The sequence below is a fragment of the Propithecus coquereli genome, unplaced genomic scaffold (assembly GCF_000956105.1).
Source record: "Propithecus coquereli isolate 6110/MARCELLA unplaced genomic scaffold, Pcoq_1.0 Scaffold184, whole genome shotgun sequence".
In the NCBI taxonomy this organism is placed as follows: Eukaryota; Metazoa; Chordata; class Mammalia; order Primates; family Indriidae; genus Propithecus; species Propithecus coquereli.
The window spans coordinates 2,227,598-2,254,554 of record NW_012143190.1 but is presented as its reverse complement, the minus strand read 5'-3'; the positions used below and the strand labels follow the sequence as shown (position 1 = coordinate 2,254,554).

Genomic DNA, 26,957 nt, shown 5'->3' with positions numbered 1-26,957 from the left:
AATAAAGCTTTGACTGAGTAGAGACGAGAGACAGTAGACCAGCGGAGCTGCACCGTGGGCCAGCAGCCTGGCTGTCAGCCCAACTTCCAGTGGTCGTCTGAAGCTGTGGGCGGCGCAGCCCCGCTGGGGCTCAGGGGTCTGCATCTGTCACTCCAGCACTCCCAGGAGCTCCAGAGGCTCGGCTGCCCCAAGGCTGGCAACCAGTTTTCAGCCAGCACATGTGGAGAAGCCAGGAGCATAAAATTTCCTAGAGGCCTGTTCTTCTGATGCCTTCCACGCTCATTAGAATTTAAATGTCTACCTTTAAACTGACATATTTTTTATCCTTGCTTTGCTTTCATTATGATATTTTAAGCTGTCAAAGAAGCCTGGCCATTAGGACTGATCAATTGTTTCCGAATTTCACTTTTCATGCAATTAAAGCACATTAGCACACAGGCACCTGGTATAGGAAATGCATTCATGTTGCTGATGGAGGCAAAGAGCTGCACCATCCTGTTTTTTCAATTTTTATTTTTTTAGAGACATGGTCTCACTGTCACCCAGGATGGAGTGGATCATAGCTCACTGCAGCCTCCAACTCCTGGGCTCAGGAGGGTAGCGGGCAAAAGACATCGGGGATAGTGGGAAACACACATCTATCTACCTATCTATCTATCTATCTATCTATCTGTCTGTCTTTACCTATATATTTTAAGGGAATTTGAGATTTCTTAAAAATCCCAAATCTGATGAGAATCTAGGGTTTTGTATTGTGTGTGCCTGTGTGTATAAAACATTTAAGGAAAAAGTTATCTAATTCTAGAAAATAGAACTTTTATGATAGCTTTTATTCTATAAATCATACAATTAAGCTGTATAATCTCCCTTGGCTTTCTAGGGAAAAAAAATACCTGCTTTGCATTTCTATCATCAGATATTTCACCTTTATTTTGGTCTTTGTTTCATCATATTCTGTTTGCTAATTCATCCATTGTTCTGTAACAGATGCTCAAATTATTTGTGAGACAGTAAATCTGAGTCCCAGGCTTTTAGTTTCTCATTGCCATCCTGAGGCGTGCGCACAGGAGAGGGGCGGGGAGGATGGAGAATGAGAATAAATCTAAGCAGTGTGGGATGCGGTGCCAACAGGACTCCTGCCAGGGAGGCAGTCGTCAAGTGAGAGCACCAAGCCAGAATCGCAAGTTCTGTCTGAAGGCTTATCTTCACGGGACACGGCAACAATTTCTGCAGTCCTGGGAATTTTTACACCTTTTTATGCAAATGACACTTTCAAGGACAGCCTAGGTTGGTAAGTTAGGAATGTTCGCACAAGCCTCCCTCTTGAACAGGAAAGCAAGACTGCTATTCTTGAGACGCTCTACCGAGATTCCTCCTTGACACAGAGATGCCTCCCGCCCTGCTGCACCTTCATCTCCTTCCGAGACTCTTTTGTTAATTATGTAGACTTGCACTTTCGGGCCCAGCTCTGACATTTCATCAATTAGCACGTAATCCAAGTAGAGCTCCACTTTGCTGGCAGAAAGGGAAAAAGGGCTGAAGAGAACGGTGTCGGTTAGCAGGAAAATAAGAAGCACTTAGTGCTTTTCTTCCACAGAGACCCAAGAAAGACTGTTTGCAGCCCCAGTGTCTGGAATAACAAAAAATAGGAAAGAACCTAAATGAGGTTCTGTAGTCAAATTAACTTGGGAAGTAGTGTTTTAAAAAAATTAAATGGGGCTCTCTCCTGCATGACTTCTCTGTTTTGTTATGTTCTAGTGTGTAGCTGTCACCCTCCAAGAAGAGAAGTGAGCACGCTGAGTTGTCCATGTCCTCCTCTTTCTCCTCCTTATTTTAAAAGAGCATCCACTCCCATCTCCCGTCACTAATGCTCAGGAGAACGTGCTGTGAGCGGTGCAGAGCGAGGCCCTCCCGATGCCCCAGCTGCAGAGGGGCCCCCGCAGGGCCGCAGGCTCCCCCTGCTCAGCCCCACCAGGAATCACTCTACTCACAGACAGATGCCTGCCAGCTGGCACTGTTCCTTCCTAGAACGTAACAGAAATATAAGCCAATAAAGAATAACATTTCTATGAGTTTGAAATTTTGTTCTGGTCTCTAACATAACAGCACGTGATACAGTCCCATGACTTTCAGAGATCTACATGAAAACACTGCTCACAGCAGTTTTGTGTTTCTAGGTAAAACTGAAAACACAAATACAGCACTAGACACCTAGCGGGCCCGTAACAAATCATTATGTGTCGATCAGTTTCAGAGAGGTGAACATATCAAATAAAGAAGCTGGACAGGGTTGCTGATTGGTCACGCATGGGCCAATGGACAGTGATTTTTAAGTTTACTTTCTTCTTTTCTTGGGGGGAAGATCACATAGTGTTTGAGGGTAAAGTTCTCAACTTGATTTCTAGCTTCTCTTGAAAAGTTTTGAGTTCCAGGCTCACCGGGCCTTGGGTGGGAGCTGCTTCCTCGAGACAAGGCTTCCGGGCTGGCATGAGTTGTGCCTGGTTTGGCCTCGGCGGCCCCTGGGGCTCCATTTCCTCCTCTCTGTGAAGTGAGGTGCCTGCTCCCTCAGCTTTCCATCCTCCATATGGGGACACCTCTCTCACCGTCACTTCTGTCCTGTGAGTTTGTTCCTTTTGTAATCCTGTACAGACATGCTAGGGGTGGTCGGAGGAGGCAGACACAAACGTACGGGCTGAATCAGCTACGTGTAACTGGATGTCAGTTGAGCCACTAATATCCCCTAGAAATGAGCTGTGCATCTAAGAAACAGTTCCAATCATTATTTTTCCCTCCACAGATCGCACTTCATGCAGACATTAAATACAACGTGGGCCCAGCAGGCCTGGCTGCAGTGGTGTCCTTACCAGGGGGAGGGGACGCAGAGATCACCAGAGAGGCCTGACCTGGAGCCCTGGGCCTCTGGTCCCTCCCCAGCCCCTGCAGCCAGTGGGGGGGTCTCATCTCTGCACCCCACAGATGTCCGGGCAGAGGGCAGGCAGGCGCTCTCTGGAGAGGGTGCAGCGGACGCGGACTGAGAAGCCCTAAAGAGGAGTAAGGAAAGGCTCGAAGTTTGCCCACCCCAGCTCCCTCCCTGCTCTGTCCCCGAGCCATATACTCAGATGACAGGAGGACTCCAGCCCACGAGAAAAACACCTGCGCACATTGACATTTGGGGGGCTCCCAGGGAAAGCTAGAAGACAACATCTGAGCCCACATCACTGGGATGGACGATGGTGAACCTTCAAGTTCTTCTTACGTTTCAGTGAGCAGCCAGGCAGAGAGAAGCAGGCAGTGGATGTCTTCCACCTGCCACTGACCTGGGTCTAGCCACAGGGATGACAAAAACATCATGTAACAGGTGGCTGGAGCTCTGGAGACACAGTGAAAAGGCTCACAAAGTGGCCCAGCCATGAAATCGCAGACACAAAACCACCAGAGGGCAGCACGTTGCTCTGGCCCCTGGCAGGTGCATGGTCCAGCGGAGAGGAGTGGCGTCAAGGCTGGACTACCTGGTGAGGGAGGCCAGGGAGCCCGGCACGCAGCCAGGGCTGACGCTGCGAGTTCTGGGCATCACGGGCCCTGCACTGCCCCCCACCCACAGGGTCCTGCTACGAGACCTCTTTTCTGTTTTCCAAACTCTTGAAGTTAGCCTCAAGGCTTTGTCCCTGGCCACATCAGCTGAGGCCTGATGATGAGGAAGTGGAAGGGCCAGGTGCACAGATAAGCCACTGCGCCACACCTCCCTGCTCCTTTCCTCACAGCACTTCCTGTTGCCTGAAATGTCTCCTAAGGTGCTTTTCTGCAACGGATCTCTCAGCGCCCGAACTGCACACAAGGAGGGAGCAAAGCCAGGACTTGTCTGTCTCGTCACTGATGTGTCCCTCGTACTTGGAACACACCAGACATGGGGCTCTCCCTCTGTAAAAATGTATTAATCCAATGAATCTAAGAATAAATGAATGCACATAGGAGATAGATAAACATTTATATGGAATCACTGCTGGCTTACTTTAAACATACCAATTTGTATTTTGCTGGGAATGTTTTCTTTACTAGGAAACTTCAGGGTTTGGAATCAACTTTAAATTGCTGCCTTTGCAGTGAAATCTCTTTATCTATGATAACGGTGAATGCACATGAAGAATTAAAACAGTTATGTTCCTAACAAAGGGAATAATTCCTTGTCATCTTGACAAAGTACATATAGCAGTCAAATGCTAAATTTCTCATGAAGCCAGGAGAGACCCATGATTAGTACAATAAAAGCCACACCTTTGGGCAACAATGAAAACTGCGATGGAGGCAACAGCAGACAGGACTTCGGAGCCAGCAGTGTCCAACAGCCCCAGCCTGAGGCTGTGTCCTCGCCATTTATTATTCATCACGATGAAGCTAAATCAGAGTTGCCCTGGTTACTGTGGGGCTCTTCGGAGGGATGTAGCCACATAATTGGCGTTGGCTTGGTTACTGATGCTTTCAATTCCGAGATTAGAGTGCTGGTAATAAATGTGGCTGAAAGTCTCAAGAAGAAATCCTAACAGGCTTTGGGGGAAGAATGTGATAGCCACAAAAGTAAGATCCTCTTCCCAAATATACCACTGAGTGTCTTAGCCTGTGCTTCGGAAAGACCCAGAGACAATAAATAAAACAACAGGCACATGAAAATAATAGGCTCATGACTTTAAAAAATGATTCAAATCCCAACTAGATAACAAATATGCAAAAAATGCAAAAACTGCCAAATAATTACATCCTCAAACATCACCAGTCTCAGACAGCTGTGGAGGTGCAGCCTTGAGGCCACATGTAGCCCTCCAGATCCCAAGTGCAGCCCCTTAACTGAATCTAAACTTCATAGAACAAATGCCTTTATTAAGAGGATTTGGACTCAGTTAAAAGGCCACACTCAAGGATCCAGAAGTCCACATGTAGCCCAGAGGCTGCAGGTTCACCACCCCTGGATGGTTCCTATAGTCTTTACACCATTATGGAACATTAAAAAAAATAAATGAGGCTTCTCAGTTTTCCAAAAGCACAAAAGTAATGATTGGTCCTGTTTACAGGCTTTGATATTTTATTTTATTTATTTATTTATTTATTTATTTGAGATAGAGTCTTGCTCTGTCACCCAGGCTAGAGTGCCATGGCATTAGCCTAGCTCACAGCAACCTCAAACTCCTAGGCTCAAGTGATCCTCTTGCCTCAGCTTCCTGAGTAGCTGGGACTACAGGCATGCACCATCACACCTGGCTAATTTTTCTATTTTTATTAGATACAGGGTCTCACTCTTGCTCACACTGGTCTCAAACTCCTGACTTCAAGCAATCCTCCTACGCTGGCCTCCCAGAGTGCTAGGATTACAGGCATGAGCCACTGCTCCCAGTCTGTGATATTTTATATACTCCCTCTTTTTCTCTTTCTTGCTGTAAGATATTTGTGTGGTTATCACACATTGTCTTTTCATCTTACTCTTCCTTAACATGATAGCTCTGGCTACACCTGAGCTTTTCTTTGCTATTATGAGGAAAGTCTCTAAGCCTGTGAAAATTAAACACACTTCTAAATAATCCATGGATCAAAGAGAAAGTCTCAAAGAAAATTTTTTAAAAATTGAGAGAACTGAATGAAACAAAAACACAGCATGTCAAAATATGTGGAATGCAGCTAAAGCAATACCGAGAGGGAAATTGATAGCATTAGATGCTTACATAAGTATAATAACAAGGAAAGGCCTCAAATCAATAACCTAATTTCTACCTCAGGAAACTATATAAAGAAGAGAAAAATCAACCCAAAGCAAGCAAAAGAAAAGAAATCATAAAGATTCATGAAGAAACCAATGAAATGGAAAACAGAAAAACAACTGAGATGAAAAATGTAAAAAAACAAACAAACAAACAAAAAAACTGGTACTTCAATAAGATCAACAAAATTGACAATACTCTAGCAAGAAAAAAGACAGAAGACACAAATTGCCAATATCTGGAATGAAACAGGGATATTACTACAGACTCTGCAGATATCAAAAGGGTAATAAGGGAATAATATGAATAACTCTACACAAGTAAGTTTCATAACTTAGATGAAATGTATCAATTCCTTGAAAAACATAAACTACCATAATCCATGTAATATGTAATATGAAACAGATAATTTGAATAGCCCTGTAACTATTAAGGAAATTGAATTCATAATTTTAAAACTTCCAAAAACAAAATCTTCAGGCCTAGATAGTTTCACTGGAGAATTCTACCAAATCCAGAAAGAATAATTATCATCAATTCTACACAATCTCTTCCAGAAACAAGGATGGAAATTTTCTCGACACATTTTATGAAGCTAGTATTATCCTGATACCAAAACCAGATGGGACGGCACGGGACGGGAAGGGCAAACCAGTATCTCTTGTGAACTCAGATGCAAAATACCCGCAGCGAAGTATGTGCAAACCAAATCCAAAATGCATAACAATGACTATACACCATGATCGAGTGATTTATTCTAGGTATGTAAAACCGGTTAGCATTTGAGTATCCATCAGTACCACCATACCAACAAGTGAAAGAGGAAAAGATTCCATGATCATATCAACCGATGAGGAAAAAGCCTTTGACAAAATGAAATGTGTTTTGCTCATTTCCTAACTGGCGTCTTTTTTACTATTGAATTCTGAAGGTTTTTTATATATTTTAGATAATAGTCCTTTGGCAGATATGAGGCTCACAAATATTTTCTCCCAGTCTGTAGCTTGACTTTTCAAACTCCTCAGGTGGACTTTCAGGGAACAGACGTTTTTAATTTTGATAAGGTCCAATTTCTCAACTTTTTCCTTTTATAGACGGTGATCTTGGTGTCAAGCCTAAGAACTCTTTGCCTAACTCTAGATCCTAATGATTTTTCTCCTGTTTTTTTTCTAAAAGTTTTATAGTTTTACATTTTATATTTAAGTCTTATTAAGTCAATTTTTGTATAAGGTATGAGGTTTATGTTGAGGTTCATTATTTTACCCATGATTGTCTGATAAGCACATGAAAAGATGCTTGGAATCATTAGTGACCAGAGAAATGCAAATTAAAAGCATAATTAGATACTACTTTTTCACCTATTAGAATAGCCAGGATCAAAAAGTCAGATAACGAATGTTGGCAAAGATGTGGAGAAATTGGAATCCTAGTGTATTGCTGGTGGGAATGTAAAATGGTTCAGACACTCTGGAAAATAGTCTGGTAGTTCCTCAAATGATCAAACTATAGATACCAAGTGAACTAGCAATTCTATTCCGAGGTATATACCCAAAAGAAATGAAAACACATGTCCACACAAAAACTTGTACATAAATGTTTATAGCAACATTGTTCATAATAGCCCAAAGGTGGGAACAACCCCAGTGCCCATGGATGGATGAATTGATAAACAAAATGTGGTATATCCACACCATGGAATATTATTCAGACATGAAAAGGAATGAAGTACTGATACACACTACTGTATGTATGAACCTTGAAAACATTATGCTAAGTGAAAGAAGCCATCACAAAAGACCACATAGTATAGAATTCCATCCATATGAAAGTTGAGACTAGGGGAATTTATAAAGACAGAAAGTAGAGTAGTGGTAGCCTTGGCTGGGGCAAGGGAAGGACAACGACAGCTAAAGCAACAGGCTTTCCTTCTGAGGTAAAATCGACTATGATGACGTTTGCATATATCCGTGAAGATGCTACAAACCATTGAATTGTACACTCTAAATCGGAGGGTTGTGTGGTATGTGACTTATATCTCAATAAAGAGATATATAATGTTTTGTTTTAAAAATATCTGATAATTTAATAAGCCACCATCCCAAGCCAGTACAAGGCTGTTCCAGCGCACCCCTACTTCAGATCCTTATGCCACACAAAGGGAGGAAATAGTCTTCCCAACAAAATCATAATCCCTTCCACATCTCTTAGGCAGATTTGAAAAAAAGGTTATGGTAGAAATTATAAAAACCAAGCACATCATGCTTTCTTCTCTTGCTACCAAATGCTTGGGGGTTTTTTTCTTTTGTTTTATTTTGTTCTTTTTGATCACTTGTTCCCCTGGGTTGCATGAAAAGTCCTTTGCTAATTACCTTTAGGAAAAGGGGCTACACTCCAGCCTTCGCCTACCAGAAATCACACATCACACTGGACGCATACACCAGGGAGAGGCTGCGATCAAGCTGACCAACTAGAAACATGAAGAGACAAGAAGGAAAAAGGCAGCAATCTGCTTTCCATCAAAAGCCTTGGCCAGGTGTCAGATCTCCCGGGGCCACCCCTCTTTTGTTCTGGGGGACACAGGTACGTACCAGGAAGTCTGGGCAGAGACTAGAGACACATCTGATTAGTGTGCAGATCACAGGCACAGCCGGGTCTGGGACAGCCAGGCTTTCAAGGATGCACAGCTGACAGGGACATATCACACTGTTCCTGCAGTGTGGCGAATCCAATTAAAAAGGAGTTAGGGTCAGAAAAACACTGGTATAGTCATGGGTAAGCACAACCGAAGTCGTGTTATTGTTTACTTGCCAGGAAAAATACTTTTCCCACTTACACGCTTGATGTGGCCAGAAAGGAAGAGCCCACATTCCTTACAAAACTGCACACTAGATTCACATCTCTTTGCTGCCACATGTAACTTTTGGTTTAGGTTCTTTAAAATTCTTCTCTATACCAGAGTTTCTCCCATGTATTCACAGATTGACTCTGACCAAAGGTAAACAAGATATACTCTTTACCTCCACTACGGTGCTTCTCATGTCCTCCTCTTTTAATTATTAGTATAATTCTAACGTTAAAGTCCTTTGTGCTAAGTCTGAACGCATCCCCCACAAAGCATGCGTTGTAAACGTAATCCCCAGGGCAGACAGTGTTGCAAGGTGGGGCCTAATGGAGGTGCTCGGGTCATGAGGACTCCACCCTCGCAAATGGATTAATACTGATTATGACAGGGCTTGAAGCTACAAGTTTGACCTCTTGCTCCCTCTAAGCCCCCTCTGGCCCTCTGCCTTCTGCCATGGGATGATACAGCAAAAAAGGCCCCTCGCCAGATGCTGGCCCCTCGATCTTGGATTTCCCGGCCTCTAGAACCATAAGAAGTAAATTTCTGTTCCTTGTGAATTGCCTGGTCTGTGGTAGTCTGTTATAGCAGCATACAACAGTCTAAGACAGACTATAAAAGCAAAGTGTAATGATTTGCCAGTGGCTAACAGCACAGGTTGGAATCCAATGCCAGCACCTGCTGTTAATAGCTGCATGACTCTGGAAGAGTTACCTAATGCCCAAGGTCTCAGATTCCCTACCTGTAAATTGGGGATAAAATAGTGCCTGTCTCCTAGTCATAGCTGTCAGGAGTAAATGAACAACTGCATATAACATGCTCAGAGCAGTGCCTTGAACACAGCAAGTGCTCCATAAAGTTGGCGACCATCACCGTCATCCTCACAATCACACAGCAGTTAGTATTAGTTTTGCATAAAAATATTAAAGCGCGCATTTCAAACTTATGTCTGAACATACACTAAAATGGCTTAAATATATACCTTTTATGTAATTTTCCACCTAAATTTCTAGTTTCTGTGACAATACCAAGTAGGAAAAATATTTTAATTCATTCCATACTACAGTGATGGAGATTTTGTTTTTCTTACAATAAAATTAGTACCTGACTATATACAAATTTAGCAAAAAGGACAAGAATGTGTGTTCACCGAGGTCACGTCTGTGATAACAAAACAGTAGAGATAGTCTAATCACTTCTCAGCATGGGTAAAGTACACTCTGCTGCCTTTAAAAGAACAAGGAACCCTCTAGATATACTTACACAGTAAGGTCTAAAATAGACCATTGAGTAGGAAAAACATCACAGACAAATGCACATAGGATAAACTTATTCGCCGAAAAATACACTGTATCTTTGGGTAGCTATGTGTAGACATACATGTACATGAATATAATATGTGCACACAAAAGACCTATATACATTATAAAGCAATTGTCTGTGTGGTAGGAAGTGGTAGGCAGAGAGAGAGCAAGAGAAACTTTCAATTTTATTTCAATATATGTACTGCTTGCATCTTTTACAATGAGTATTAATATTTTATTTCATATTTAAAAAGTAAAAAAGTTAGAAAGGGAAAACAGTGTCTTTTCATTTAAAACAAAATACTTACAGACCCATGTAATGCATTATATTATATTGAATTGCATTTGAGAAGCACTGTCCGGCTTTCATTTACAAAAACCATAAGAAAACTATGACAGTAAGCCCAAAACTTCTGCAGAGTGAATTGAAAGAATTAGGTCATTAAAAATCAGATTTTTACACAAATTTCTGATGCCATCATATTTTAATGTATACTTCTAAAGCCTCATATTAAACAAAACATGATGAGTCATTTTAAAGAGCATTTGAAAATTAATAATGCTTTTAGATAATTAAGTGAAACAACATGTTTACTTAAAATCCCAAAATGGTTTTTTAATTTCCTAAGGGGGCTCTTGGGAAAGGAACAGTTGAGATACACTCACTGATTCGCTCACACACGCTCCCTGCCAGGACTGGCACCAGGCCCTGGATCTGTGACAAGGCACAGCACAGATGTGGCCTTCTCCCCATGCTGCTTTGCCGTGTAGGGAATGATGGGGAAATGCCAGTACTTGGAGGAAGAGACAGAATGCTGACAGAGAGAGTAACAGAGGTGGGGAGGCTCTCGGATAGGATGCTGAGGGAAGGCCCTTCCACGGACGTGCCACCAGCTCTGGAATCGGGAGGAACAGGAGGAGCCACCTATAGACTGGCTGGGAGGAAGAACAGCCACTGCAGCAGCCAGCCTAGGTAAGAAAGATCCTGGAATCCCGGCGTGGCTGGCAAAACAGGAGGGGCCAGGTCAAAGCAGGGACCTGGAGGCCACAGCGAGGATGCTACGCAGCGCTGCGTGTGCAGTGGGAACAATTAAGTTTGTACTTTAAGAAGCTCTCCCCACGGATACACACAGATTCACAAATATCTGAAGACATTTTGATCCCAACAAACTGAGAATATATATTTCGTTGTTTTTAACAAAAGCCCACAAAACACATCCCAAAACTATGGCTATACAAAGTTACAGAAAACTTCAGTGAACTGTAAAAAGTAGAAATTAGAGGCCATATGTTCTCATGCAATGCAATTAGAAACTAACAGTAAAAGGATGGCATAAAAACAAACAGTCTAGCCACCTAAAAAGCTAAGAACATCAATTTAAATAATGCGTAGGTTAATGAGAAAAGCAAAAATGAAAATTACAAACTGTTCAGAATTAATTCAATGAGAGCACTGTGCATCAGTAGTATCCACAGGAAAACCTACACAATGTTATTACTGTTACTCAACTATAAAAGGAGGAAAGCAAACAAAATATGTCTTAAGAAAGTAGAAAAGATTAATAAAATAAAGGCATAGTCAAACGAAATCTCACAAAAGAGTAATCTTGTTGAATAAAACTAAAAGCTGGTTCTTTGGGGGAAAGAACTTTACGATAAAATTTAAGTCAATGGAAAGAAAACAAAATTTAACATTACAAGTAAGAGACGACATAAAAATTACTTAAAGGACTTTAAAAATTATAATAGCTTTATTGAGATATAATTCACATACTATATACAATCCACTGATTTAAAGTGTACAGTTCAGGGTGGGTGTGGTGGCTCATGCCCGTAATCCCAGCACTCTGGGAGGCTGAGGTGGGAGTATCGCTTGAGGCCAGGAGTTCGAGACCAGCCTGGCAACATAGCAAGACCCTTGTCTATACAAAAAATTTAAAAGTTAGCTGGGCATGATGTATGCACCTGTAGTTCTACCTAATTGGAAAGCTGAGGTAGGAGGATCACTTGAGCCTAGGAGTTCAAGGCTGCAATGAGCTATGAACAGGCCACTACACTCTAGCCTGGAGACAGAGTAGACTCTAAAAATAAATAAATAATAAAGTGTACAGTTCATTGGTTTTTACTATATTCATAGAGTTGTACAACTATAATAAATATTAGGACATTTTCATAACCCCAAAAAGAAAGCCCATCCACTTTCCCCAAACTCCCCATTTCCTCCCAAGGCCCCCTCCCTAGCCAACCATTAATCTACTTTCTATCTCTAAAGATTTGCTAAAAGGTTTATTTTTAATTTATAAAAGAACATTATCTGTAGCTTTTTTTGTCTTGATTTTTTCCATTAGAGAACAAATCAGAACAAGGCCTGTAGCTTTATAACAATAACTTATAAAAACCAGATAAAATAGATGTTACAAAGATGGGTGTTAACAAAAACTACCCAAGAAAACACAAATGACATAATGACCATAGGAAAAATGTTAAAAGCAGTCAGATTGACTTCCCGAAATTCAAAAAACTCAGATAATTCCTAGGTTATTTCTAGGTTATTTAAACTGCTTCAGAGCATAGGTCAAACCAAATGCTTCCACTTTCTTTCTGTAAAGTAAGCATAATTCTGATGTGCAAACTGGACATCTCATTTATGAATTTAGATGCAAAACTCCTAAATAATATATTAGCAAAGTGAACGCCGCCTCCTGTATACCTTAAAAATACCAGGACTGATACAGTGTGGATGTTTGACTCCTCCAAATCTCATGTTGAAATTTGATCCCCAGTGTTGAATGTGGAGCCTGGTGGGAGGTGTTTGGGTCATGGGGGCGGATCCCTCACGAATGGCTTGGTGCCCTCCCCGCTACAATGAATGAATTTTTGCTTTATGAGTTCACACAAGACCTGGTTGTTTAAAAGAGCTGGCAACCCCTCCCTTTGCTCCTTCTCTCGGCACATGACACGCCTGTTCCCCCTTCGCCTTCCGCCTTGATTGGAAGCTCTCTGCAGCCCTCACCAGGAGCAGATGCTGGCACCGTGCTTCTTGTACAGCCTGCAGAACCGTGAGCTGAATAAACCTCTCTTCTTTATAAATTACCCAGCCTCAGGTATTTTCTTTATAGCAACACAAACAGACTAACACAAAGACCAAGGAGGGCCTATTTCCATAACACAAAAGTGACTCAGCATTAGGATATCTATTAATGTAAATCACTACATTAATAAACTAAATGAGGAAAGGTGTATGATCATCTCCACAGATGTTAAAAAGATGAGGATAAAATTTACAAGAATATTGATTAAAAAAAAAATCTTAGAAGGCCAGGATGGAAGGAAATGCCTTAAGTTAATAACGGCATCTCTCAGATGCTAACAGCAAACATTACCCTAGATGGTAACCATTAGGAGTAACCCTGTGCGAGTCAGGAATAAAACAAGGGTATCGAGAAAACACCATTATTAGTCAACCTTTTCCCCCTATAAATCCTCAATATGAGCAAAGGAGAAGTAACACTGGGCCTGGGCTGATGCATGTTTGCCTGGAAAAACAACCTAAAAGTTCTGTCTTCTCACATCATCACTTCCTTTTCTTGGACACTACAGTGTCGAGGTGGATGAGGAAGGCTGCGTTGGCCCCGTGTGTGAGCAGGAGCATGCCTGCATCGGGGAGGCAGGTGGTGGCCTGCAGGCCATAGGCTCACTCCGTGATGACAAGTGTTTTAAAAACAACTGTTGGAAAACTGTGCTGCGGTTTCTCGCTGAGTCTCCTCTTGAGAGCAGTACAGACCCCACATGGGTGATGGTGCACATGAAGCTTCGGGGCCTCCCAGTGATGTGAAGACGCGGTCCCTGCTGTGTTTCCTGTCCTGTGTCCTTCTGTGAAGCTCAGCAAACGGTGACATTTGCTAACAGAAACCCTCTCTCGGCATCGTGTTTGGCAGTGGATCATTAAGAGCTTCTAATTAAATTCCAGAACAAGAAGTGGAGCACGAAACACCATTATCTAATGTTATTTTAACAGTTTTAGCCAAAGCAGCTAGACAGAACACCAAAACGAGATGGAAATCAGAAGATATTACAATTATTTCTTCTGACGAAGTATGGGATCAAAGATTCAAGTGTACATTCAACTGTATAAAAAAATTACTAGAAGTCTTACATACTACTCCTAGCCTCTTCATTATAAAATGATAATTAAAATATATACACACCAAAGCAACAAAATATTTAAAATATCTAGTACTAAACTTGAAATATGGAAGGTTAACATATATATTTTAAAAAACAATAAAAGTGTAATGATATTTATAACAAGAAAAATTCCAGATCTATAAAATATATAAATATTAAAAATTGAAACTCTAAAATACTAAGGGGAAAGTAGGGAAATTATTTATAATATTGGAGTGGGAAAAGCTTTTCTAGGTAAAACACATAACCCAGAAACCATACAGGTAAAAATGTGTAAAGGCATAAAACCAATTTGAGTGCATAAAATATTTACACAGAAAGAATGCCATTAAAAAAGTCAAAAGATGAATAACAAACTGAAAAAATATATATTTACAACACACATAACAATGGCCAGTTTCTTTAACATAAGGAAATGTATGTGTTTGTATATGTATATAAATTACAAAAGGTAACATAACATTAAAATAGGCAACAAACATGAACTGGCAGTCAACAAGGAATATGAGTAACTTATAAACAAATGTAAAGATGCTTGACTTCAATTTTAATTAAAGAAATGAAAATTATAAAATAAAGCCTTACATTTTTTTCAGATTGGCAAATACAAAAAAATTTCTGACAACACACAAAAGTTTATAATCAGGCACCATCATATATTGTTGGCAAAAATGTATAACGGTGCCTTGTTTTTGGAGAGCAATTTAGAAACAATATTCTAAATTTAAAGTGCGTTCATATGCATCGACTACAAGGACACTCTTAGTAATTTCCTCCAGGTCTGTTTGCATTCCCGTCTTGTTCACTACCAGACCCTAGTACTTAGGCCAGTCCCACAAGCAGCAGCAAAGCCACTCAGTATCTGTTGAGTAATGAATGTACACAAAGGGTAATATTCTTTGTCATGTTCACTTTAGCAAAAGATTAGAAACCTCTCTAACCTATCCTTCATTAAGGGGTGGTTAAATAAATTATCACACATCCACCCATCCATTGGAATTCTCTGCTGCTCTCTATTTAACAGCCAAGAAGATCTCCAAGTACTGATGTGGAAATGTCACCAAGCTACACGGTTGACTGACAAAAGCCCTGTGACAGTGTGTACAATTGACCCCTATGTGTACAAAAATGATAAATACACAAAAATATGCATAGACAATGACTGGGAAGGTACCAAAAATAAAAAAAAAAACCTATTAAAAGTGGTTCCTTCTGTTAGGAGTCTGGAATAAAATATTTACTTTTGTTTATATGTCCTTTTTATGCAGAGAACACTAGTTAATTTTAAATTATGGAGAGGAAACAGAGATAAACGCTGCACACACATATGGAGATGTACTAGGTATTGTAAAATAAAACAAAAACTGGAGTGAAGAAGTTGGAAAACATTTGGATAAACCAAAGCAAATACTATGTTCTTGAATGGAAGGTGTCCATTTTCCCTCAAGGTAAGCTATAAATTTAATACGATTCCGATTCAAATCTCAAACCCATACCTTATAAGTCTTAAAAAAAAAAATCAAAGCTCATCTAGAAGACTAAACATTTAAGACTATGCTAGAGTATTTTTAAGAAGTAGATTAAAAACTCTGGGGTGGGGCTGGGAATAGAACATGTTCTACCAGTTTTAAAAATAGATTTTAAAGTCAAGATAATTAAAGTGGTATTGCTCTGGAATATGAATAAACAGACACAGGGATGGGATGGGATAAAAGGGTATAAGAAGAAGAACATACTCATATTCTGGAAATAGAGTAACTTTTATAAAAGGCAGTATGTCAATATTTATCAAATGCTCTAAAGATATGGACTCTTTATGATTATGCAAGTCCAGTTTTAGGAACTATAAACAGAATTTGTATAAGAATGATGGCCACCTTCCTAATTGTAAAAAGCAGAGATTTGGTTAAATAAATAATGCTCTATTCATACATATACAGCAGCTACTACAAATAAAGTTGGAGAAAAATATTTAAAAACATGGAACAATGTTTGAGATCAATTAAAAATAAATCACAGAGCAGCATGAGGAGTATAGCACATCTAAATATACTAAATATATATACATATATACACCTGCACACGCATGTAGACATTATGCACAGAAAGGACTGGAAGGGCATAATTAACTGGGTGGTAGGATTATGGAGTGTGTTTTGGTTTTCAAATTTCTATAGTAAATGTATAATTTTTATAACAGGAAAGGAGTATACTTTTTATACCATCTAAGCAAAGAGATGTGTGTACATCTGTGGGCATATGATGTTCTTTTCATTTATTTGTGGTGGCAGTCTTCGAAGGCAGTAAGAAATAGAAAAAACCAAATCTACCTTTCCTATGCTTTCATGCAGCATGTGATGTGGGGAGAAGGGGTCTGAGAATAAGACCCAGAGGCCTCAGCCCTTCAAGAATGGGCACTACGCGTGGGCTTTCCTTTTGGTCTGGACCTCTAGGCATTGTTGCTTCACCTTGCCCCAATCACTCTGTCTCCTCCATACAGGGCCCTGTATTGGAAAATGGGGGTGTGAGAAAAAAAACGGCCAATCCCTTGTGGGTTGCCAGATTTTACCATATTCATGGCACCTAGTATTTAGGAATAAAGAGGCTGACCAAGTTACGGATACAAGATGGGAAGTCTTTCTGATGGAGACAGGGATACAGGTTGTGCTAATTCTTGGTAACCATGGAGAGGACTACGCCATACTGAGGATACTTCTGTGCACGCCAGATGGGGATGAGATCTGATCGATGTTCTCTAGGCCATATTCAATGGAAAATAACAAGATTAAGCTCTGAAAATTACTTTTTGTAACTCAGTAGGTGCTTCAGCATTGAAACTGTGCCAACTTACAAAGTCCTGCTGGCCTTTGTAGATAAGAATGCAGGGAACAGGGGGCTTCCCCACAGCTGCCCGTGAATTCAAACAATGTGGCCCGAAGACAAGTAGGGATGGCCCCGCTGCAGAAAAACTTCTAGTGATTCAGTACTGAACTCTTAGAATGACAGTCACAGGCAGAGCAAGCAGATGGAAGCTATGGAGGCACATGGCTCTGAAAGGTAGCCTGGTGTTGTCTCCAAGATATAGAAACAAATGCCAATGTCCCCACATCCAAGAGTCACCGTCCTGTCAGGAGTCTAAGTATATCCGTACCTGAATGCAACCACACCCACTTCAATTTCTGTCCCAGCCAGATATATGTACTACAGTACCATGAGCTAAGTTATCTTAAAATAATAGTTCTATCCAACAAACCATTTATTGATCCTCTACAATGTACACAGCAGCATACTATCTACAATTTTTCTAGATCCAAAATAAAATTCTTTTTAATTGAAAAATGAAAACTATATTGTTTTGATGCACTCATTTTCAAGCTTATATGTATATTAGCATTTGAACTTGCTAAATTGATTTTTAAAAATTCAATGCAAATAAGAAGCAATGCAATAAATGCTAAATTTAATAGTAACTAAATACATCCATTCTAAAATAACACTACACGGTGATCCTTAAAAATACACTATTACTAACTGATTTACAAGTAGAACAAGTTTTAATTGAATGAACTTCTAGAACGAATCAATGTAACCTAAATTCCTTAAACATCTAGAAAACATCACAATTAACTGAAAGTTCACATAGAGCCCAAGAATACAATAAAATTAATTTTTAAATTGCTCTCGTGCAAAATCAAAGCCTATGACCTTTATGAAAAGGTTTGCATTTCATTACTCACCAACTGGCAGCCTTCTAGGGAGTTGACTAGCTGAGCATTCTGACAAGAGAGGATTGAACCAGCCAAATTCAGCATCACACACACTGCAGAAAGCAGCATAAAAAAGGTTATCTGGAAACAAACCAAATAAAAAATTGATTATTCACTTGGAGAGGCTCAAGGGAAAATTGACTTAGCTTTACCACAGCTTTCAGTCGATCAAATAATTACACAGATAACACATATATGTGTTTTAAAGCAAAGTGTTAGGTTATTTCTCAAAATTCCAAATACATATTATCCTCAGTAAAATCTGTAAAAAGCCATAGCAAGCTACCATGATTTTCTTTGAAATCTATTATGATAAAATATTTAAGAAGCTAAGCTTAAAACAATCACGCATTTGTATACTCAACAGTAACAAGTTATAAATTATTAAAGAAAATCAAGTGAAAGAAGTATACTTATTAAAATGTCTTTATTTCTTTTAATTTTTATTACAGAAAATTCCATACACATGTAAAACCAGAGACAGCAGGATAATGAAGCTCATGTACCCACCACCCAACCTCAGTAATTAATCCACCCATGGCCAACTGTGTTTCATTTACAGACCCTCCCATCCTCAGTATTTTGCAGCAAATATCAGACATCATATAATTTTAACCTGAAATATTTCAGTGTATTTTCTAAAGTAATTAAGATACTCTCTGAAAACATAACCAAAATACTGTCATCACATCTATTATAATTAAAAATTCATTAATATCATCAAATATTCAGAGTTCACATTTCTCCAATTGTTTCAATTCTTTTCACACTTTGAATCAGGCCACATAGGATACAAAGAAATGCCACAGAGCACCACTGGATAGCTCTTGGTCTATGCCATGGGTTTCTCCCCCACGGTTTTGTTTTTCCTTGAAATCTGCTGAAGAAACCAGTTCATTTGTCCTATAGAGTTTCCTATAGCCTAAACTTTCTGATTATAGCCTTCTGTCATTTAATGTTTCTCCAGCCTCTGTGTTTCTTGTAATTTGGTAGTTAGATCCAGAGGTTTGACTAAATTCAGACTAATAACAGGCAATTATTGTCTCTTTTTGTGATTTTAGCAACCATTTTTGAGATTGCTTAGATTTATTAATTTATTAGTTTCCAAAATAGTGCTAGTCTAACTCCATCATTTTCTTTGTTTTTTGTTTGTTTGTTTGTTTTGAGACAGAGTCATGCTCTGTCGCTCAGGCTATAGTGCAGTAGCGTCATCACAGCTCATCGCAACCTCAAACTCCTGGGCTCAAGGGATCCTCCTGCCTCAGCCTCCTGAGTAGCTGGGACTACAGGCACACAGCACCCACCACACCCAGCTAATTTTTCTATTTTTTGTAGAGATGGGGTCTGGCTCTTGCTCAGGCTGGTCTTGAACTCCTGGCCTCAAGAGATCTCCTGCCTCAGCCTCCCAGGGTGCTAGGATTACAGGTGCGCATTTTCTTTGTTTATTAATAGGAATACATTTATAGACAGAGACTTTCCCTCAACTGTTTTGCTACCCTGAGGTGTAGTCCGTATAGGAAAAGCATATATTTGACTCTTTCTGTTCATTTTCCAGAGTTTAAGATAGTAAGTTGATATGGCACTAGATTTGCAAAATAAACTCGAGGCCTATGTGGTTATCTAATGCTCTTGCTACACCTGTGTAAAAATAATCTGCCCAAATCTAATAAAATGAGACCTTTTTGTGATTGAGAGTAATCTCTAATATGTTCAAGAAGGGGGAGACTGTCAGGAAAACTTGTTAAAGACTTAGAAATGAACAACAAAAAAATTACTGCATATCTGCATATCCTCGATTTGTGCCTTTCATTGTCTTTATGCTTTTTTTTGTTAAATTTTGAGACAGGGTCTTGCTCTGTCACCCACACTAGAGTGCAGTGGTGGGGTCATAGCTCACTGCAGCCCCAAACTGCTAGGTTCAAGTGATCCTCCTGCTTCATCTTCCTGAGTAGTTTGGACTACAGGTGCATGCCACCACACTCGACTAATTTTTTTTTTTAATTTTTACCATAGAGATGGGCGATGTTGCCCAGGCTGGCCTGGAATGCCTGGCCTCATGAGATTCTCCAACCTTGGCCTTGGCCCCCCAAAGCGCTGGGATTACAGGCATGAGCTACCCCCATACTACCTCTTTATGCCATTTTAAAATTCTGCAAGTTGTAGAAAACTGATAGTAGTTCAAATGATTCTTGACAATACAAATGTAAATGAATTTTGTCCAGTGGAATGTAATTGATTATTGCCCCATGGATATTGATCACTTTTACATCTATTTGTAAATTTATTTCAGCATTCTTTATTGCCTATATGTGTGAAGTGTTTCAATTTTCCTTTAAACTGCTTATAACATCTTACTGGTTCCCTCATTAAATCATGAGTTAAATATAATCTTTGATATATGTTTATTTTTAAAAAGTTGGTTCCCTAGCATCCTCTAAAATTCAGTAATGAGGTACAGTTTTGTTTGTTTGGGGGAGGGAGTGTGAGTCATTATGAACCACAGACTTAAAACACATTTGATGTTTCAATTAACTAGCAGCATTAGCCAGAGAGTCTACTCAAGTTGATGCCTGGGTGCTCGAAACACAACTCTAGTAGACTTTGATAGCTTTTTTGCTTTCTGGTATGACAAGAGGCTCCAGGATCTTCTTACACATTTTCTGCCCAAGAAATCGGCCATTTCTCTAGTAAGTGTAGGTTCCTTTCAATGAGAATTATATTTAGATGCCACATTTTTGTGCTAGAGATGTTCTTTGCTATTTGGAGGATCATTGTTTTCAATTTTTTAGTCATTAAACATATCGCAAGTGCATAATGATATTTCTGATTTAAATTCAAAACTACCAGGTTTTTAACTTAACCACATCAGTTTTACATCTGTATCTCCTTTCAGCCATGCCAAAAACTTTATTTCTCCATATAATTATCTGTTGGATTTAATTCCACAATACACACACAATAGTCTCAAAATAACAATGCCAATATAACTACCAAAAACATGACTACTGAAAACAGTTTGGCTGGGTGTGGTGGCTCAGCTCCTTTGGGAGGCCAACAAGGGAGGATCGCTTGAGGCCAGGAGTTTGAGACCAGCCTGGGCAACAAAATGAGATCGCGTCTCCACAGAGTAGAGTCGCAGGGCATGGTGGGATGTACCTGTAGTCCCAGCTACTCGGGAGGATCGCTACAGCCCAGGAGTTCAAGGTTATAGTGAGCTATGATTACCTCACTGCACTCTAGTGTTGGACACTTCAATAATCTACTTTACAATAACAGAAAAAAATCTAAGTAGAATATACATAAGGTAAAAAGGACCTGAACACTGTATCTAATACATATACACAGAATATTCCAACAACTTCAGCAGAATACATTCTTGTTGGCCGGGCACAAGCACAATGGCTCATGCCTGTAATCCTAGCACTCTGGGAGGCCGAGGTGGGAGGATGCTTGAGCTCAGGAGTTCAAGACCAACCTGAGCAAAAGTGAGACCCTGTCTCTAAAAATAAAGTAATAATAATAATAAAAAAATACATTCTTGTCAAGTGCAAATGGATCATTACCCAGGATATACCATGGACCATATGTTGGGACATAATTTTCCAGAAATTTTAAAGGATTAAAATTATACAAAGTAACTTCCCTGATGAAGGTGAATTAATACAAAATGGACTGGAAATCAAAAAGACAAGGAAAACTAGAAATAGACTAAATACATGGAAATAAAGAAAACACTCCTACACAACAAATGGGTAGAAGAAGAAGTTACTAAGGAAATCAGGAAAAACTTTTAGACAAATGAAAATCATAATACAACACCAAAACTTACAGGATCCAGCAAAAGCAATGCACAGAGGGAAATGTTCAGCTGTAAATGCCTACATTAAGGAAGGAAGATCTCAAGTCAAGAATCTAACTTTACAATATAACGAACTAAAGAAGTAACAGTAAATGAAAACTAAAGCCAGAAGAAGGACAAAAATAACAGAGGCTAGAACATAGATAATTGAAATATAGAGTAAAAAATAACAGAGATAATTAATAAAACCCAAAGTTGGTTATTTGAAAATATTAACAAAACTGACAAATCTTTGGCTAGACTAAGCAAAAAAGGGGAGAAGACACAAATAAATAAAATCTGAAATGAAAGTAAGGACATAAATATTGACCTTACAGAAATGAAGAGGATTCTAAGAGAATGTTTTGAAAAATTGTACACAAACAAATTAGATGATCTAGAGATAAAATGGGTAAATTCTAACAAATGGCAAAGATTCCCTCTTCGACCAAATTCTAGCCAGGTTCCACTGATCCCTCTTCTCAACCAGGCCTTGACTTTGGCCTATAAAAACTTGATTAAAATATTAACATGGTTTCTAACAGCTCAAGGCCACATCCCTAGATGACCCCAGCTCCTCTTAAAGTGCCTGCCTGAGAAAACTCAAGGCTGCCAAAGACTTCAGTTTGTTCTGGCAAACACCAGAAGAGACATCCCGTGTTCCAGCCTCTGTGGGAGGGTAGGAGCCTAACTTTGATAAGCACCAGTTAACAAACCCAGATGGGTTTCACGTGGAACAGTCCTGCTTCCCACTTTTTATAGTATTTCACTTCTCGGACTCTACTAACCGCCGCCCCACTCATTCTCCCTCCTACTTCCTCATTCTTCCTTTAAAATGCCCCGTCACCTCTCTACAAATCTAAGTTGAGTTCAGTTCACGCTGGACTATTTTCCCTATTATAACAGTATATTTCTGATTAAAATCTGTCCTTACCACTTTAACTGGCATCCAGCTTTATTTCTGATAGAAACACACAAGTTAACAAAAGTGACTCAAGAAGAAACTCTCAATACCTCTCTAACAAGGAAAGAGATTGAATGGAATCAAAATCCTCCCAACAAAGAAAAGTCCAGGCCTATCTAGGGTCACTGGTGAATTCTCCTAAACATTTAAAGAATTAACACCAGTCCTACTCAAACTATCTCAAAAAATGGAAAGGGGAGGGAACTGTTCCTAACTCATTCTACGAGGCCATCATTACCCTGATATCAAAGCCAAAGACACTACAAGAAAAGTAAACAATAGACCAGTATCACTCATGAATGTACACAGAAAATATTCAATAAATTTCCAAGATAGAAATCATACAAAGTACCTACTCTGACCAAAATCAGATGATGCTAGACATCAATAACAAAGAAAACTGGAAGGAAACAAAAGGAAACTGCATCATACATCAAGACCAAGTGGAATCTACTCCAAGCATGCAGGAAAGTCAATCAAAGCAATACACACATGAATACAATGAAGGGGGGAGAAAGCACATGATCATCTCAACAAAGAAAAATCATTTGACTTAATTCGAGAATTCTTATCTTTCAGAGATACATGCCAAATTATTGACAGATGGACTTATGTAATTAATGGGATTTGCTTCTAAGCCATCTGGACTAGGTGAGAGATACAAAGTAATCTGGACTAGGTGGGGATACAGATGAAACAAGATTATTCAGGTGCTGAAACTCCTTACATCATCTTTCTACCTTTACACGTTTGGAATTTTCTAAAATAAAAATTTTAAAAAGTAAAGAGATGGAGAGACGTATCAATGAGATACTTATTTTAAAAAGAAGGGAGGCAGCTGGTTGACTTTAAGACAAAAACATTACTAGGGATAAAGAGGATCTAAAAGAAACAATTCACCAGGAAGATGTGATAATGCTAAACCTGTTTAGTTTTTACAAATATAGCCTGAAAATACATAAAGTAAAAAATAACAAGAAGAATTTTACAAAATCATCATAGAGTTTTACTATTGTTCAAAATTTGATTTATTACTCAGGAAAAATAGAATATGTAATATTTGAACAACACAATTAACAAGCTTTAGGTAATGAACATACTGTAAACATATTGAAAGCACATAAAGTTCACTTACTTTTAAAGGACACTTGGAACATATAAAAAATTGCCCACATATTACATCAAAGAGTATATGTTAACATTTTTTTAAAAAATTGATTTTATATGATCTATTTTATCTCACTCAAAGCAATTTTTTTAATAAAAATCAAATACCAACAACAAAAAAGAATAGTTCAAAAATCCAAATATTTGAAAATTTAAAAAGATCACTCATTTGCAATTGTGGATCAACAACAAATCAAAACAGATATTAAGAAGTATTTAGAATTGAACATAAAAATGCCACACATTAGAAATTGTGGAATGAGTAAAATTGTAAATAGAAATATATTGCCTTAAATCAATTAGCAATGAAAATCAATTGACTAAATATCCACTCAAGAAATAAGAAGAACCACTGAATAACCCAAGGAAAGTAAAAAGAAAGAAAATAGAAAGTAAATTAAATCAAAAAAGGAAACAATAAAGACTAATACAATAAAAGTTTCTTGAAAATACTAAAATAAATAAATAAAGTTCCTGGCATGATTGGCTTTACAAACAAACAAACAAAAGAGTGAAGGCAAAAATAATTCTGAGTACAAATAATAAGACTGAGAGTCTTTATAGGTAAAGACGTATAATAATTATTTTTAAATCATAGGAGAATACTAAGAAACATGCTAACAAATGAGAAAATAGATGAAAACACTTTCTAGAAAATATAACTGACCAAAACTAATTTCAAAAGAATAGAAAACCTGAACATACTTTTAATGAGACAAAATCAGTAGTTAAATATCTACCCACAGAAAACATCAGGCCCTCAGGCTTTCACAGGTGGATTCTTCCAACCTTCAAAACATTTAATTCTCCTATAATATGGCAAAAGGAAAGTTTCCCAATGCATTTGTGAAACTGGAATGCTTTTTATTTCCCTAACAATTTAATGCAATAGCCATTAAATGGGACAGCACAAATTACAAATCCTGGGGTGAGACACACGTGATGGGGGAGACCAAGGGCCCCAGAGTGAGGTGCTGGAGCCCTAGCATTCTGAGGAGGCTGTCTGCACAGCCAGGGAGTCATGTGGGGCATCAGAGCCCCTGTGGTAGTCTAAGGACATCCGCCAGGGAGGATGTCAGGTAGGATAGCAGATCGGGAGTTGAGGGGACTGATCAAATAAGTAAATATGGTAAAGATAATAGGGGCTGTTTCTCACTGTTGGAGAAGACATCTAAAAATACATAGAGGGAGGAAACCAAAATAAACACTGGTGTTCTACTGTAAATGGAAATATTGATATAATCTTAGTCTTTAATATCGTAGATCTACGGCGGACAGGTACCGGTCTGTGGCCAGTTAGGGACCGGGCTGCACAGTTCCGCAGCCCCACCCACATCCATCCTGGAAAAATTGTCTTGCATGAAACTTAGGAATTGCCGCCCCTGGGGCGCACAGCAGGAGCTGAGCAGTGAGCGAGGGAAGCTTCATCTGTATTTAGAGCTACCACTCTCTGTCGCTTGCATCACCACCTGAGACCTGTCTCCGTGAAACCTGTCCACGGTGCCAAAAAGGTTGGGGACCCTGCTCTAAAGAACTCTAGTTCCTTTTTGATGGAGAATGGAATTTAGAAACAACATTTCTAGGTTTGCTTATTCTACTGGAAGTATCATTGTGGCCCCAGGGGTTGGGTACCACAGCTTTAGAGAAATGATCAATTCCAGGTCTGGGCCAGGGAGAGTTCAAGGTAAAGCTGAATGACCTTTTTGTTCCGTAAAGTAAAGAAGTGCTCAAAAAATTATGGGGGCATGTTAAAGACACAAAAGCCAGCTTTAAAGGGCCAAATCAGGGACAATTTGATTATCAAAATATATAATGATAATAAAAGATTATGACTCATGGGTCTTTACTAAGTCTCCAAGTATCTCCATGGAAGTTATTCATTTATTATAAAGGAGAAAAGTTGACAGTGGAGAGATATGGCAAAAAAAACCACTCTTAACCAAAGTGATCAAAGTTATAAAATAACAAGACAAATTAAAATTTTGTGCTACCTGATAGGATCTAAGAAGAATAACAGCAATGCTCTGTGATATTACTGCCAAAGAAGCATAATTCAAATTTCATCATGAAGAAACAGCAGACAAACCCCAGCTGAAAGATGTTTTACAAAAAAAAAAAAACCAAAACAGGCCTGTATTCTCCAAGAGTTAAGATTATGAGGGTCAAGGAAACACTAACTGTCTGCAGCCCAAGAGGGGACGCTAAAGAAACATGATAACTAAATGAACCCAAATAGTTCAGGGAACAAAACTCTTTGCACTGTGCTTTCAACTTTTATGTAAGTTTGAGATTATTTCTAAATAAATAAATTAGGATAACCTCAAAGCCAAATAATGGCAATATAATACAGGAAAATTACAGACTAACCCCGCCTTAGGTCAAAAGATACAAAAATTATAAATTTTGAGCTACACATATGTATTTTTAAAAAATTCATCAATAGAAACATTTGTCCCAGAAATGCAAGAATGGTTAGACATCAGAAAAATCACTGTTATTTATAGCAAACTATACCCCCAAATGCCAAATTTACAGTTAAAAAAATTAACCATATTAGCAGATGAATAAAGAACATATGACAAACTCAATTTTTCTAAACGTCTCTAAGCTAGCTAGAAATAAGAGGAAAGAGGAAAGTTAAATAACTCGATAAAAGGCGTTTATGGAGAAAAAACTAATAACAAACCACAACTGATGGCAAAACTTTAAAAATTATTCCTTTTAAGATAAAGAATAAGGAATCAAACATCGAGGCCTTCTTGTCAATAACATATTGAATTTCCAGCCAATGCAAAAAATACAAAACTAAAACAAAAGGTGTAAGAATTGGAAAAGAAGAAGAAAAACTGGTATTATGATGCTATAGAATTATAATAGTATATGGTATTGGCAAATGGATAGCAAATAAACCGATTCAGTCCTAGCCATGTATTTATATATGAGACACTGCTATATAACAGAGAGGGTATTATAAATCAGTTGGGAAAGAATAAACTATGAAAAAATTGGTGCTAGGCTATCCATATAGGAAAAATAACATCACATCATGCACAAAAACAGATCAAAATCATAAATATGAAGATCAAAACTTTGAACACAGAAAAAAATTGGAAAATATCTTAACAGTACTAGAATTAGAATTTTTT

At 38.8% G+C, this 26,957-nt stretch overlaps 1 protein-coding gene across 1 annotated transcript in view; it reads right to left on the bottom strand.

The window, feature by feature from the left end:
- The window catches only part of FAM189A1 (family with sequence similarity 189, member A1), a 102,203-nt gene that overhangs the window by 72,960 nt on the left and 2,286 nt on the right, over positions 1-26,957 (bottom strand). The window contains exon 2 of the mRNA XM_012642691.1: positions 17,813-17,923. Coding sequence (XP_012498145.1) covers positions 17,813-17,923 — 111 coding nt within the window. The remainder of the gene's footprint in view (positions 1-17,812; positions 17,924-26,957) is intronic.